The following is a 15,493-nucleotide window of genomic DNA, read 5'->3' as shown; positions in this document are numbered from 1 at the left end:
TGGTCTGTTTTTATACCAATACCAGGCTGTTTTTGTTATGATGGCCCTATAGTAGAGCTTGAAGTCTGGTATTGTGATACCTCCCGCACTGCTTTTTTTGCCTAGAATTGCTTTGGCTATTCTAGGTCTTTTGCTGTTCCATATGAATTTATGGATTGCTTTCTCTATTTCAGTGAAGAATGTAACAGGGATTTTGATAGGGATTGCATTGAATTTGTATAACAATTTGGGCAATATGGCCATTTTCACTATATTATATTAATTCTGCCTACCCATGAACATGGGAGGTCTTTCCATCTCCTTGTGTCTTCTTTGATTTCCCTTATTAGATTTTTATAGTTCTTATTAAATAGGTCTGTCACGTCCTTGCTTAGGTTGATCCCTAGGTACTTTATTCTTTTTTTGGCTACTGTAAATGGAATTGTTTCCATAATTTCCTTTTCTGCTTGTACATTGCTGGTGTACAGAAAAGCTGCTGACTTTTGTGGATTGATTTTGTATCCTGTTACTTTGCCAAAATGGTTTATTAGGTGTAGGAGTTTGGGGACTGAGTTTTTTGGGTCCTTCAAATATAAGATCATGTCATCTGCAAATAGGGATAGCTTGATTTTTTTTCCTTGCCGATGTGGATCCCTTTGATGTCCTCCTCTTGCCTTATTGCTATGGCTAGGGATTCCAGCACTATGTTGAATAGAAGTGGGGAGAGTGGGCATCCTTGTCTTGTTCCTGAGTTTAGGGGGAATGATTTAAGTTTCTCTCCATTTAATATGATGTTAGCAGTTGGTCTGTTGTATATGGCTTTTATTGTTTTGAGGAATGTTCCATCTATTCCTGTTCTCTCCAGAGCTTTTAATAAGTATGGATGTTGTATTTTGTCAAAGGCTTTTTGGGAATCGACTGAGATAACAATGTGATTCTTTTTTTTTTTTTTTTTTTTGGCCAGTCCTGGGCCTTGGACTCAGGGCCTGAGCACTGTCCCTGGCTTCTTCCCGCTCAAGGCTAGTACTCTGCCACTTGAGCCACAGCGCCGCTTCTGGCCGTTTTCTGTATATGTGGTGCTGGGGAATCGAACCTAGGGCCTCGTGTATCCGAGGCAGGCACTCTTGCCACTAGGCTATATCCCCAGCCCAACAATGTGATTCTTGATTTTAGTTCTGTTTATGTGGTGAATTACATTGATTGATTTACGGATGTTGAACCATCCTTGTGACTGTGGGATGAAGCCTACTTGATCATGATGTATGATTTTCTTGATCAGTTTCTAGATCCTGTTAGCTAATATTTTATTGAGGAGCTTTGCATCTGTGTTCATTAGTGATGTTGGTCTGTAGTTCTCTTTTTTTGTTGGGTCTTTGCCTGGTTTGGGAATGAGTATGATATTAGCTTCATAGAATGAGTTTGGGATTTCTCCCTCTGTTTCTATTTCGCGGAATAGTTTGAGGAGTATTGGTATTAGCTCCTCACTAAAGGATTTATAGAATTCGTTGGTAAATCCATCTGGGCCTGGGCTTTTCTTTGTTGGGAGGTTCTTGATTACCCCCTGTATCTCACTGTAAGTTATTGGTTTATTTAGTTGATTTATTTCTTCTTGGTTCAGTTTGGGCAGTTTATACTTCTCTAAGAATTGATCCATTTCTGTAAAATTATTGTTTTTTAGTGAGTAGAGGTTTTGGAAAATAGTTCCTTATGATTGTTTGAATATCATGGGTACTTGTAATTTTTCCGATGGAGTCCCTGATTTTACGTGTATGAGTCTCTTCTCTTCTTTTTTTTTGTAAGTCTTGCGAGGGGTCTGTCAATTTTATTTATTTTCTCAAAGAACCAACTTTTAGTCTTATTTATTTGTTGAATGGTCTTTCTATTTTCAATCAGATTTATCTCTTCTTTAATCTTTGTGATCTCTCTCCTCCTAGTCATTTTAGGTTTGGTCATTTCTTGTTTCTCCAGTTGTTTTAGTTTCATCGTGAGGTTATTCACTTTCTCTGCTTCCATTCTTTTAATGTGAGTGCTGAGGGCAATGATCTTGCCCCTCAGTACTGCCTTAGCTTTGTCCCATAGGTTTCTTTGTGATGTATTTTCATTGTCATAGTGGCTTATGAATTTGTTGATTTCATCTTTAATTTGGTCTGTGGCCCAAGTGTTGGATAACAGTGTGGGGTTTAGCTTCCAAGAATGTGTATAGCTTCTGTGGTAACAGTTGTTATTGAGGGTTACCTTTAATCCACTGTGGTCAGATATAATACATGGGATGACGTCAATACTTTTGTATTTGTTGAGGTTCTTTGTGTGGGCTATGACATAGTCTATTTTGGAGTATGATCCATGGGCTACTGAGAAGAAGGTGTATTGGGTCTCTGTAGGGTGGAAGATTCAGTATAGATCTGTCAGATCCATTTGGGATATGGTGTTACTTAGGTCCTCAGCTCCCTTGCTAATCCTCTGGGTGTTGGATCTGTCTCTTGGAGAGAGTGGGGTATTAAAGTCACCCACTATGATTGTGTTTGGGTCTGTCTTGTTCTGTAGTTCTGTGAGAATTTGCTTGACATAGGTAGGGCCTCTTTTGTTCGGTGAGTATACATTTATCACCGTGATGTCTTGATTCTGGATTTTTCCTTGTATTAAAATGTAGTGACCTTCTTTGTCTTTTTGAGTTGATTTTAATGAGAAGTCCAGCTTGTCTGAGATCAGGATGGCTACTCCTGCCGTTTTGGTAGGTGGGTTTGCTTGGAAGATCTTGCTCCATCCTTTCTTTTGGAGCCTGTTTTTATCCCTTGCTGTAAGGTGGGTCTCTTGTAGACAACAGATGGCAACTTTTTGTTTGAGGATCCATTCTCCAGTCTGCTCCTCTTTATCGGAGAGTTTATACCGTTTATATTCAAAGAGATCAAAGATACGAAGAGTGTTTTTTCTCCTTCCATTTTCTTTTTTTTTTTTTTTTTTTGGCCAGTCCTGGGCCTTGAACTCAGGGCCTGAGCACTGTCCCTGGCTTCTTTTTGCTCAAGGCTTGCACTCTGCCACTTGAGCCACAGCACCACTTCTGGCCGTTTTCTGTATATGTGGTGCTGGGAATCGAACCCAGGGCTTCATGTATACGAGGCAAGCACTCTTGCCACTAGGCCATATTCCCAGCCCCCCTTCCATTTTCTTGTTGGGCTGTTTTTCCTCTTTTTTTTTTTTCCTTGTCTTTAGTGAGCTGCTCTTTCTGTTGGGCTCTGGCTATTGTAGTTTCTTTCTGTTTCTGTGTGTCCTGTACGGTTTCTGTTGGGTGGGATTCCCCTCTTAGAATTCGCTGTGGGTCTGGTTTTTTATTCACATACTCCTTTAGATCCTCTTTGCTATGGAAAGATCTGATTTTCCCCTCGAATATGAACTCCAGCTTCGCTGGATATTTTATTCTAGGTTGGCAGTTGTTGGCCTGTAGAACTTGGATGGTGTTCTTCCACTCTCTTCACTCGTGGTAGGTTTGTGTGGAGAGGTCTGCTGTTATTTGGATCCTCTTCCCATTGTAGTAAATTTCTTTCTTCGCTTTGGCTGCATTCAAAATTTGCTCTTTATTCTTGAGATCTGAAGTCTTGAATATTATGTGCCTTAGTGTGGCTTTTCTGGGCTCTGGTCTGCCAGGTGTTCTATAGGTTTCGGTTACCTGGATGGGGTCCCTTGTGAGACTGGGGAAGTTTTCTGCAATAACTTTATTGAAAATATGTTGAAGCCCTCTGCTCCGGTATTCGGTATTCGGCTTCTATTCCAGTTATGCACAGAATATATCTCTTGTCTCTGTCCACTAGCTCCTGGATTAGTCTGCCCTGGAGCTTTACCATTTCTTGGAGTGTGGTAATTTTCTGGTTCTTATCGGCTGCATCATCGTCCAAGAGAGAGAGATTCTGGATTCCATATGGTCAATTCTTTGTGCTGTGGATTCAATTGCATAGTTTATGGATGTCAGAGAGCTATTTATGGTTGCCAGATCAGCTCTGATTGTGGAAATTTCTTCCTTTAAAGAGTTGTATTTTAGGGCTGGGGATATGGCCTAGTGGCAAGAGCGCTTGCTTCGTATACTTGAAGCCCTGGGTTCGATTCCCCAGCACCACATATACAGAAAATGGCCAGAAGTGGCGCTGTGACTCAAGTGGCAGAGTATTAGCCTTGAGCAAAAAGAAGCCAGGGACAGTGCTCAGGCCCTGAGTCCAAGGCCCAGGACTGGCAAAAAAAAAAAAAAAAAAAGAGTTGTATTTAAATCTATTTTTTCATGGATTTCACTTCTCAGGGTGTTAAGGTCTTCTTTAACGGAGGTTTGCACTCTATCCATTTTTGCTTCCATTTCTTTCTTGGCTTCCTGGATGTCCTTCAAGATTTCCATTCTAAACTCCTGGAATTGTTTTCTAATTTTGTTTCTGAAGCTTTCCTTCATTTCTGCTAACATAGCCTCAATTGATTTTTTTTTTTTTTTTGCCAGTCCTGGGCCTTGGACTCAGGGCCTGAGCACTGTCCCTGGCTTCTTTTTGCTCAAGGCTAGCACTCTGCCACTTGAGTCACAGCGCCACTTCTGGCCATTTTCTGTATATGTGGTGCTGGGGAATCGAACCCAGGGCTTCAAGTATACAAGGCAAGCACTCTTGCCACTAGGCCCTATACCCAGCCCCTCAATTGATTTTTTATTCTCCCTCTCCTCTTCAGTCGTGCTGCTTTTTGGAGCTGGCGAGTTGGCTTGCCCTTTGATGAACTGTGTTATATTTCTTTCTGATTTGTGCATCTGGAGATCTGTGGGTGGCTTCCCTGGTTTGGCTTTGCGCTGGTTCCCGCTGGTCTGTCAGTGGGAGCCTTGTGTCCTGGTGTCCTGGCTCTGGGTTTGGGTTTGGCTTTGGACCTTGCTGCCCAATGGGTGAGCGTGACTTTCTCGGTTGTTGCTGGGGTGTTCACCCTCCCTGCACTTGGGGGCGGGTAGGTTCTGTGTCTTTCTCTGTGGGACAGTGTCCTGCCGCTGTGTTGTGCTGACTCTAGCGTGCCCCTGGTGGGGGTTTGCTGGTCGCTGATTCAGTGTGGCGTGGAGGCTTTTCTCTTCTTTGGTTTTTTTTTCCCCGCTCTGTATCTTGGTCAGAGTAGTTCACCTCTCAGGCAGTTCGCCCTCCTGTGTGGACCGCCCCGGGGCCGGTGTTGTTGAGAGGCGGCCCACCCATTTGTGCGAAATGCGCCAAACTGAGTAGGCACGGCCGATGGAGACCTCTGCCCTCCTGTGCAGGCGCGCCTACCAGAGCGGGCGCTGTCACCTGGGGGCCCCTGCCCACCTGTGTGACGTGTGTCCACTACAGCAGGCGCTGCCGCTGGGGCCCTGCCTACCTGTGCGGGGTACGCCTACCAGAGCGAGCCCCAGGTTGTTGGGGTGTGCTTGCGCCCTCCCGCGAGTCCGCTGTGGGGGGTGGTATGTGTGGGGCCCAGTGGGATCAACTGTCCGGGTGCAGGTTAGCACCCTCAGACTGCGCTTCCGCTGCAAGGGGGGGGCACGTGATCTGGCCCAGGTGTCCCTGCTGTGCTGGTAGGCCCAGGCGCCTGGGGTGGGGCTTGCACTGCCTGCCGTCCCCGGGCCCCTGTTGGGAAGGGGGCGGGGCCGGTGCGGCCAGTTCTGGCTCCTCTGCTGCCTTGGCGCTGCTCCGCCCTTCCCCTGCTAGCTCCTGTGTCTTCCCAGAGCCTGATGGGACCTTGCTGCCTGATTTGGAGGTTCTTTGTTCCCTTGGGGTGGGGAGGGGGAGGGAGGGAGTTCTAGCTTCTTTGTAGGGTTTGGGTCTCTGATAGCTGGTCTCCCGTTGGGGGGGGAGGGGGCAATGGGGAACTCACTGGTCCTGGATTGTGTGTGTGTCCTGCGCCGCTGTTGGTCCTTCGGGGGTGGAGTGCTGGGGTATGGCGAACAGTCGTGGTGGCGGCCCGGGCTCTCCCCTTCTGCACCACTCGGTTCCCCTGCCGCTCACATCTGATCCGGCCATGTGGACCCCAACTTCCCGTCGCCGCCATGTGTCTTGGTCCGCGCTCTCCCTGGGGTCCGTGGAGTACTGCTGTCTGGACTCTGCGCTCCCGGTGTGAGTTTTCGGCAGTCTGCCGTTTGCCCGGTCCCCTTTCCCAGCCTGGCCCTGTTTGGGCCAGGGTCGGCTGGTGGGGGGAGGGTACTCCAGAGACTCTCCGGCTCCATGCAGGTTATAGGCTCTTCTTTTTTTGTTCCTTTTTGTTTCCTGTGTTTCTCTACTGCTTTTGGCTGCTGGTTTTGCTGGGTTCTTGATGGGGTGTTGGGTGCTGGAGTTCCCAGCTCGCTATTCAGTTGGAGCGATTTGGGGTGCCTCCCTACTGTGGTGGCGCCATCTTCCTCTCCCCCCACTTCTGGTTTTTGAGTCATTTATTGGAGATAAGATTCTAGGGACTTTTCTGCTTGGGCTGGCTTTGAACTGCAAGCCTCTTGAGTGGCTAGGATTACAGGCATGAGCCACCAGTGCCAGTTTAGGTGAGATTTTTAGATCTAACTTGTATACACTTAGAGTATACATTTGTTTGTTTGATGGTTGTTTGGTTGGCAGGCTGGTTGGTTGTGGGGCTTGAATTCAGGACCTGGTCAGTGTCCCTGCACTCTTTTTGCTCATGGCTTATAGTGCTCTACCACTTTGAGCCACAGTTCCACTACCAGTGGTTAGTTGGAGATAAGAATATTATAGCCTTTCCTGCCAGGGCTGGCTTTGAACCAAAATCCTCAGATATCAGTCTCCTGAGTAGCTAGGAGTACAGGCATGAACCACAGGCACTGGTTTTAACTTATCAGCCAAGTGCTAGCGGCTCACACCTGTAAAGCTAGCTACTCAAGAGGCTAAGATCTAAGGATAGATTATAGCATGTTGGTTCATAGCCAACCCAAGCAGGAAAGGCCAAGAGATTCATATCTCCAAATGGTCACCAAAAAGCCAGTCTGTAGAGCTGTGGCTCAAGTGATAAATTGCTAGCCCTGAGCAAAAAAAGCTCAGGGACAGTGCCTAAGCCTTGAGATCCAGCCCTAGGACTGTTGCAAAAAGAAGCAAAAAAGATTATAGAAGATTTACCCCCCCCCCCCCGTTTCTGTTTTGTTTTGTTTTGTTTTTTGCCAGTCCTGGGGCTTGAACTCAGGGCCTGGCTTCGTTTTGCTCAAGGCTAGCATTCTTACCACTTGAGCCATAGCGCCACTTACGGCTTTTTCTATATATGTGGTGCCGAGGAATCAAACCCAGGGCTTCATGTATACCAGACAAGCACTTTTACCACTAGGCCATATTCCCAGCCCCTTTTTACCCCATTTCTAATACTTTTTTTTCTTTGAATTCAAGGTGCTGGCCAAAAACAAAGTGATTATTTTATTATATTCCTATTGTCATGGGACATATGAGCTACTGAAGTAGGACTGGTGTATCCTGAAGTATAGAGGGGCCACAGGCATATGAAGTCTAGGAAAGCTTGTCCTGGTGTTTACAGCAATGGGTCATTGCTATAGGAAGTAATTGCTTTTAACTTGTTTTACTTAGGTAGCCGTGCATCATCTCTGTTTCCTGTAAGTATGGTCTGAGTTTGTCTGAAAGTAGATTAAACTCTGTTGAAGTCTTGTTACCTCATGAGTAGGCGTGACTAGGACCTTGTCATTACCCTAGTATTAGACTCCAAACATAATCCCGTAGTCTTCTGTCCTATTTCCACTGTGCCTGTTCTTGTTAATACATCAAGATTCTTGACCGCTTACATTTTATCTTTGATAGCCTGGCCTGTTTTACCTTTTTCTCATTAGGTCCAGAGACCTGCTGTGTCATTTATAATAAACTTAAATGTTTTTAATGAGCCCTCTTCTGTAAAAGCTAATTTTAGCTTTTAGTGGCTCTTCTTGATCACAGGTGACCTTGTTCCTAAGAAGGGGAATCAGAGCAAATCAAAATCAAATCCCTAAACTTTTCCTGTTCCTCATAACTATCAACTACCTTGATACTAGTTTGTTAGCCTTTTTTTTTTTAATTGTTTTTTTGCCTGTCCTGGGGCTTGAACTCTGGGCCTGGGTACTGTCTCTGAGCTTATGTTCTCAAGAGTGGTGTTCTATCACTTGAGCCACAGCTCCACTTGTAGGGGTTTGGTTTTTTTCTTGGTAGTTTTAGTAGAGATAAGGGTCTCACAGACTTTTCTGCCTGGGCTGGCTTCAAACTGCAATCCTCAGATCGTAGCCTTCTGGGTAATTAGGATTATGGGTGTGAACCATTGATGCCCAGCTTAGCCTTCATATTTTTATTTCTACTCCTTTCTAGTCCTGATACTTTTTTTTTTTTTGCCATTCCTGGGGCTTGAACTCAGAGCCTGAGCACTGTCCTTGGCTTCTTCTTGCTTAAGGCAAACACTGCCACTTGAGGCACAGCACCACTTCTGGCTTTTTCTGTTTATGTGGTGCGGTGCTGAGGAATTGAACACAGGGCTTCATGAATGCTAGGCAAGCACTCTACCACTAAGCCATATTCCTAGCCCAGTCCTGATACTTTTTATTTCTTTTTTCTTGTTTGTAGAAGTGGCAAGGGAAGACATATTTGTCTTATTCCTTATCCTAGGGAGAAAGCATTCAATATTCGCCCTTAAGAGTAGCTGGGTGCTGGTGGCTCACGCCTGTAATCCTAGCTACTCAGGAGGCTGAGATCTTGAGGATTGTGGTTTGAAGCCAGTTCAGATAGGAAAGTACATGGGACTCTTATCTCTAATAAACTACTCAGAAAAATCCAAAAGTGATGTTGTGTATCAAGTGGTAGAGTGCTAGCCTTGAGCACAAAGAGGCCCAGAGTCAGTGCCCAGGTCCTGAGTTCAAGCCCCAGGACCAGCACAAAGGAATGCGGTGGGGGAGGGGGGTATTAGTTGTAGGGTTTTTGTAAAAAGAATGAAGTTTCTTTTTGTAATTTATTGAGTGTATTTGCCATGCAAAAGTGCATTGTTCAGCTGGGTGCCTGTGGCTCACTCCTGTAATCCTAGCTACTCAGGATGCTGAGACATGAGGATTATGATTCAAAGCCAGCCTGAGCAGGAACGTCAGTGAGATTTTTTTTTTTCCCAATTAACCACCAGAAAATTGGAAGTGTTGCTGCAGCTTAAAGTGGTAGAGCCCTAGCCTTGAGTGAAAGAGCTCAAGGACTGCCCCCAGGCTGAATGCAGGCCACAGGACCTATAACAACAACAAAAAGTACATTGTTTTAGATGATCATGTGTTTTTGTTCTTTATTGTGTTAGTATGGTTTACAGTTTTAGGACTAATGTACCTGTCAAGCTATGCTAGATCCCCTGTACTTGCTGATCTTTAGAATATTTCCTGGAGATGGAGGTGTGTCTCAGGTGGTAGAGTACCAGCTGTGAACAAGCAAGCCAAGTGAGCACCAAGTCCTGCTGTCCTACCTCCTATTAGCAAGGAGGGGAAGGGAAGGGAAGGGAAGGGAAGAGAAGGAGCTTAAGTGTTGGTGGTTCATGCCCATAATCCTATCTATTTAGAAGTGTGAGATCTTAGGATTGTGGTTCAAAGCCAGCCTAGGCAGACATCTGATCAACTCTTATCTTTAGTAAATAGTTGGAACTGTAAGTGTAGCTCGGGTGGTACTGAACTCTTTTTTTTTTTTTTTTTTTTTTTTTTTTTGCCAGTCCTGGGAACTCAGGGCCTGAGCACTGTCCCTGGCTTCCTTTTTGCTCAAGGCTAGCACTCTGCCACTTGAGCCACAGCGCCACTTCTGGCCGTTTTCTGTATATGTGGTGCTGGGGAATCGAACCCAGGGCCTCATGTATACGAGGCAAGCTCTCTCGCCACTAGGCCATATCCCCAGCCCCAGTTTGAAGTTCCTTTAGGTTACAAATTCTTTTTTTTTTTGGCCAGTCCTGGGGCTTGGACTCAGGGCCTGAGCACTGTCCCTGGCTTCCTTTTTGCTCAAGGCTAGCACTCTGCCACTTGAGCCACAGTGCCACTTCTGGCCGTTCTCTGTATATGTGGTGCTGGGGAATCGAACCCAGGGCCTCATGTATACGAGGTAAGCACTCTTGCCACTAGGCTATATCCCCAGCCCCTAGGTTACAAATTCTGTCACTTTGCCACAATGATCCCATATACTCCTGTGGCTTCACATTTTCTTACCATGCTGTTAACTTGTATGTCTGAATTGCTCCTGAGATGCTCTATGCCCAAATGAATTATTCTTCAAACTATGTCTCCTTTAATATTCTGTATTTCCCAAGAAGGCATCATTAAGTTTTATATATTTTATTCCCTTACTATTCCTATGGTCAGTAAGTTCTATCTATTTTATAACCAATGAAAGAATCTACTTCCTTCATTGCAAGACCTAAAGAATATGAAGGATGCTTCCTAATTTTATTCCTATTATTGGTCTTTCCCCCCAATAGTACTAATAGTACTAATTCCTTGTTCTGCTAGTCTAAATAAATAAATCTTTCTAATGTTATAGTCATCGTACTGTATTTAATCAAGCATTTTCATTTCCATATTCCCCTCTGTGCCATAACTTATTTTAAGAGTAGGCATGAGATTACAAATAAGTTTACCATATCTGTTTTGATTTTTCTTTTTCAGACAGGGTGTCCTTATGTAGTCCAGTCTGGCCTTGAACTCAAAATTCTCCTATCTCTAGCTCCCTAGTTCTAGGATTATAGGCCTTTCTGTGCCTTTTAATTTGGGGTGTGTGTGTGTGTGTGTGTGTGTGTGTGTGTGTGTGTGTGTGTGTGTGTGTTATGTTAAGCTTAAACTCAGCATCTTGCTTATGCTAGACAAGTACTCTTTTTTTTTTTTCCCCCAGTCCTGGGACTTGGACTCGGCCTGAGCAATGTCCCGAACTTCTTTTTGCTCAAGGCTAGCACTCTACCACTTGAGCCACAGCACCACTTCTGGATTTTTCTGTTTATGTGGTGCTGAGGAATCAACCAAGGGCTTCATGCATGCTAAGCAAGCACTCTACTGCTTAGCCACATTCCCTTCCCCTACACAAGTACTCTTGACACTTAACTATGTCCCCAGCCCCCTGAGTAGGGTGGGAGGTGATAAAAGAAACTAAAAGTTCAGCACTACTGGTCAAAATTGTTTGGAACCTAAAGTTCAGTAGAGATAGAGTGGTAGATGGAAAAGTCAGTTGGAAAAGATTGAAATTTTTATTGATTTTTTTCAGTCAGGGCTTGGACTCTGGGCCTAGGCAGTTGTCCCTAAGCTCTTCACCTCAGGGCTAGCACTCTACCACTTCAGCCACAGCACCACTTCTGGCTTTCTGGTGGTTAATTGGAGCTAAGAGTCTCACAGATTTTCCTTCCCAGGCTGGCTTTGAACCTTGATCCTCAGATCTCAGCCTCCTGAGTAGCTAGGATTACAGGCGTTAGCCACCAGCACTGGCTCTGGCATGATGGAAAGTTTTAGATGAAATTATAAAAGAGCTGGGTATAGTTGATGCATACCTTTAGGATTGGTAATCCCAACATTCTGGAGGCTGAGATAGGAGGATGATAAGTTCAAAACCAACCTGAGCTACAATTCTATCTAAAAAATAAAGAGCTGGGCACTGGTGACTCCCACCTATAATCCTAGCTACTCAGGAGGCTGAGATCTGAGGATCTCAGTTAGAAGCTAGTCTGGGTAGGATAATCTGCGAGACTCCTATCCCCAGTTCTCCACCAAAACAACTAAAAGTGGATCTGTGGTTCAAGTAGTAGAGCATTAGCATTGAGAGTGAGAGGAAAAACAAAAAGCTCAGGTACAGTGTGTAGTCCCTGAGTTCAAGCCCCAGAACTGCCTGCACCCACCCCCACCCCCCGAAAAAGAAAAGCTAACTTAAATTTCCTTTCTTTCAGCTGAGTGTGCGAGGAAAGAACAAAAAAGAAAAACTTGAAGATTTCTTTAAAAACATGGTTAAATCAGCAGATGGAGTGATTGTTTCAGGTGTAAAGGTAGGATTTCTTAAAAAAAACTTTATTAACAATGTCATTGGTTGAGAATTTATTTACCTTTAAGAAGGAAATAGATGGAGATATCAGGTATACAAAATTAAAGTAAAAGAAACATTTTAACAGTAGAACTCTAAGACCTGGAAAACTCTCCCTCTTCTCTTTATCTAGGTCCTGTCTCCAAGAGTGAGTAGTTTTCTGTCCAGGGGATTTTGCCTATCTGTAGTTTATGCCTCTTCCTTCCAAACCTGTTCCAGATACCTAGACCCCCATATTTCCCTGCCCAGATTCCAAGCATCCTTCCACATCTGGCATGGACCCCTTCCCTTACTGTGTTCCTTGTAGATGGTCAGGAACTGGGTAGATGAGAGAGCAGGATAGGGACAATGTGAAAAGCGGAAGGTCCAACTGCATGCGCACTTGGTCCTTCTAGGTGTTGTTTAGACAGCTTTAGATTGGGACAAGAAGAGGAGCTACCTCTATTTCTGTATTAGTTCTCAACTTAGCCCTGCAAATGTTAAGGGTAGGTTGATATCTGGAGTTAGAAAGGTCTCAGTTAAGGTTTGATGATCTCTTCTAGCTCTATAATCTTGGGAAAAGTTTCTCTGAATCTCAACTTTGCCATTTTCAAATTGGGATTAATACCACCTGTTGTGCCAAGTCATGAGACTACCACCAAGAAGACCACCGAGACTCAGACATTCCGAAATGCAAAAGCAAGGCAAGGCTTTATTTAAGCGAGCTGCAACTCGGGCCTTGTCCTACCCACCGACACAGCGGAGGTTAGGAGGGAGCCCCGAGCTGTGATTACACAGGGCTTATAAAGGCAAAGAACAAGGTTACAACAATCAGGTGTTCAAGCAAGCAATATTAGGACACAGATACAAATCTGATTGGCTCAGGGTTCAATTCTAAAATGGGGTTCACGTGGTAAAATGGGGCTCACGTGGTAAAATGGGGTTCATGTGGTAAAGTGGCGCCTGACTTCAAAGGCTGGCACTTCACAACTAGCTCACAGGATTGCTGGAAACATTAAATGAGCTATTGCATGAGACAGTTATTTACCTACTACAATAACACATACATTTTTCTTAATAATGTTTTAAAAGTAGTAAAAGAATGGTATCTAAAGACTCATCAATAAAATAGAAAAATGTTTACTATTACATTATCAGGCAGTATTAAGAAAGATTAATGTGAAGATTAATGATGCCACTTTGTTATTGACTGTGTATGTGTCCACAATTAAAGTTGAGTATATAATACTATTTTTTTATTTCTACTCAGACTTTCCAGAGAAAGAATCACTTGATTCTATTGACACTGCAAGGGCTGTGGGTACTCTCCAGTAAAGACTCAGCCTGCTTCCATTTTGATGCTTTTATGCATTTAATAATTTAATATAAACATTTTCCTTAGTGACTAAATGTAAACTACTGTTGGCTATGGTTTTGATAATGTTATAAGTGAGAACAAAGATTCATTGCTAGTTTAGAAGAGGGGAAAGTACTATGAATAATTTTTAATGTATAAATATGGCCTTAGTTTTTTGTTTTTTTTTTTTGGCCAGTCCTGGGCCTTGGACTCAGGGCCTGAGCACCTTCCCTGGCTTCTTCCCGCTCAAGGCTAGCAGCTACTCTGCCACCTGAGCCACAGCGCCCCTTCTGGCCGTTTTCCATATATGTGGTGCTGGGGAATTGAACCGAGAGCTTCATGTGTAGGAGGCAAGCAGCATTCTTGCCACTAGGCCATATGCCCAGCCCCGCCTTAGTTTTAAAAAGGCTTATTTTTTAAAAGTTTGAGGGCAGTGATTAATCATATCATTGCTACTTTGTAGCTAATTTGGCCAAGTTCCCCACAGAAGTCAGAAGGGAACTTAATGATGAAAGCCTGCCTATCAGCCTCCCAGCAGTGCCCACAGAATGCATATTAGACCAGGAAAAATAGTTGTTTTTCACTTCTAGGTACCAGAATGCTTTTCTGTTTTTTGCTTTTCTCAAAGGCAATTAATTATTCCTCTGTTAATGTGTTTGTAGAAGCAGAGCACAAGAAGGGCGTATTTCAGGATAGAGTGTGAACATGAATTGTATGAGGATCTTCAAGCTTTTAGTTACAAAACCATCCATTTGATAGAAGTCATGCATGTCTATTAAAGTTTTTATGTGTTGATGAACTTAGTACATAGCCCCTAGTTTTTTGTAGATAGCTAATGATCTTTTTATATTTATAATTATGGCAAAGTGATTTGCATACTGTACTAAAGCAGATAAGTAGAAAAGCTCATATTTTCTTTTGATCCCATAGGATGTAGATGATTTCTTTGAGCATGAACGAACATTCCTTTTAGAGTATCATAATCGCGTTAAGGATGCATCTGCTAAGTCTGATAGGATGACAAGATCCCACAAAAGTAAGATTCTTCTTTGGCTAAAGCTTATATTTCTTAATGGAATAATTATGAGGTTGATGTGTTACTTACAATTTGTAAAAGTCTTGATATAGATCAGTGGTTCTCAAATTGTGATCTGTGAAGCCTCAACCCCGAGGGCCTTGTTTTTTTAATGAACTATATATTGAAGAATAGTTTTAAACTCAAGATCCTCCTGCCTTAGCTTTCCCACAAGGCGTTTTTAAAATGAGTCTGCACCAAGTCTGGTGATAGGCCTATCATTCCAGCAATTAGGGGGCTGAGCAAGAGGATTATATAGGTTTGAGGTTGGCCTGAGTTATACAGCAAGATCTTGTCCCAATTTAAGACTTTCAGATACAAATAATTTTTAAAAAAAGACTCATTGAGAATTTGTGGTATCAAACTTTTTATTAAAAATATCCAGGTCACCAGGTGCTGGTGGCTTATGCCTGTAGCTATTCAGGAGACTGAGTTCTAAGGATTGTGATTTGAAGCCAGTCCAGGCAGGAAAATCCATGACAATTCTTATCTCCAATTAACCACCAGAAAACTAGAAGTGGAGCTGTGGCCCAAAGTGGTAGAGTGCAAGCCTCATGCAGAAAAGCTCAGGGACAATGCCCAAGTCCTAAGTTCCAGACCCAGTATCAATAAAAATAAATAAATATAGCCAGGCTCTTGGGGGTGGAGGTGTGGCTTAGATGGTGGAGTGCTAGCCATTGAACGTCAGGTACTGAATTCTAGTTCTGGTCTTGGGCCTAACAAAAAAAGGGGAGGAAAATTGCCAGTCCCTGGAAGTTCGAGTCTGTAATGCTAATCAGGAGGCTGAGATATGAGGATCATAGTTCAAAGCCTACTGGTCAGGAAAGTCCATGAGACTTAACTCCCCGCCACCCCCACCCCCCCTACTCCCGAAAAAAAGCTGGAAGTGGAGTTGTATGTAGCTCAAGTGGTAGAGTGCCAGCCTTGAGCAAAAAGGCTCAAGGACAGCACTCAAGCCCTAGAATCAGCACACACACACGCACAGCACACACACACACACAGCACAGCACACACACACACGCACAGCACACACACAAGATTTTGGTAGCTCATACCTGTAATCTTACAACTCAGGAAAAGCTGAAATTTGAGAATTTT

The 15,493-nt window shown here is 43.8% G+C and overlaps 1 protein-coding gene across 2 annotated transcripts in view; it reads left to right on the top strand.

The window, feature by feature from the left end:
* The window catches only part of Snx6 (sorting nexin 6), a 55,917-nt gene that overhangs the window by 27,056 nt on the left and 13,368 nt on the right, over window positions 1–15,493 (top strand). For both annotated transcript variants that reach the window (XM_048361971.1, XM_048361970.1), the window contains exons 7-8: window positions 11,854–11,949; window positions 14,251–14,356. In XM_048361971.1, the coding sequence (XP_048217928.1) occupies window positions 11,854–11,949; window positions 14,251–14,356 (202 nt within the window). The remainder of the gene's footprint in view (window positions 1–11,853; window positions 11,950–14,250; window positions 14,357–15,493) is intronic.

Source organism: Perognathus longimembris, chromosome 14 (genome assembly GCF_023159225.1).
Source record: "Perognathus longimembris pacificus isolate PPM17 chromosome 14, ASM2315922v1, whole genome shotgun sequence".
Lineage (NCBI taxonomy): Eukaryota > Metazoa > Chordata > Mammalia > Rodentia > Heteromyidae > Perognathus > Perognathus longimembris.
The sequence above is the reverse complement of the archived record's forward strand: the minus strand, read 5'-3'. Positions and strand labels throughout refer to the sequence as shown.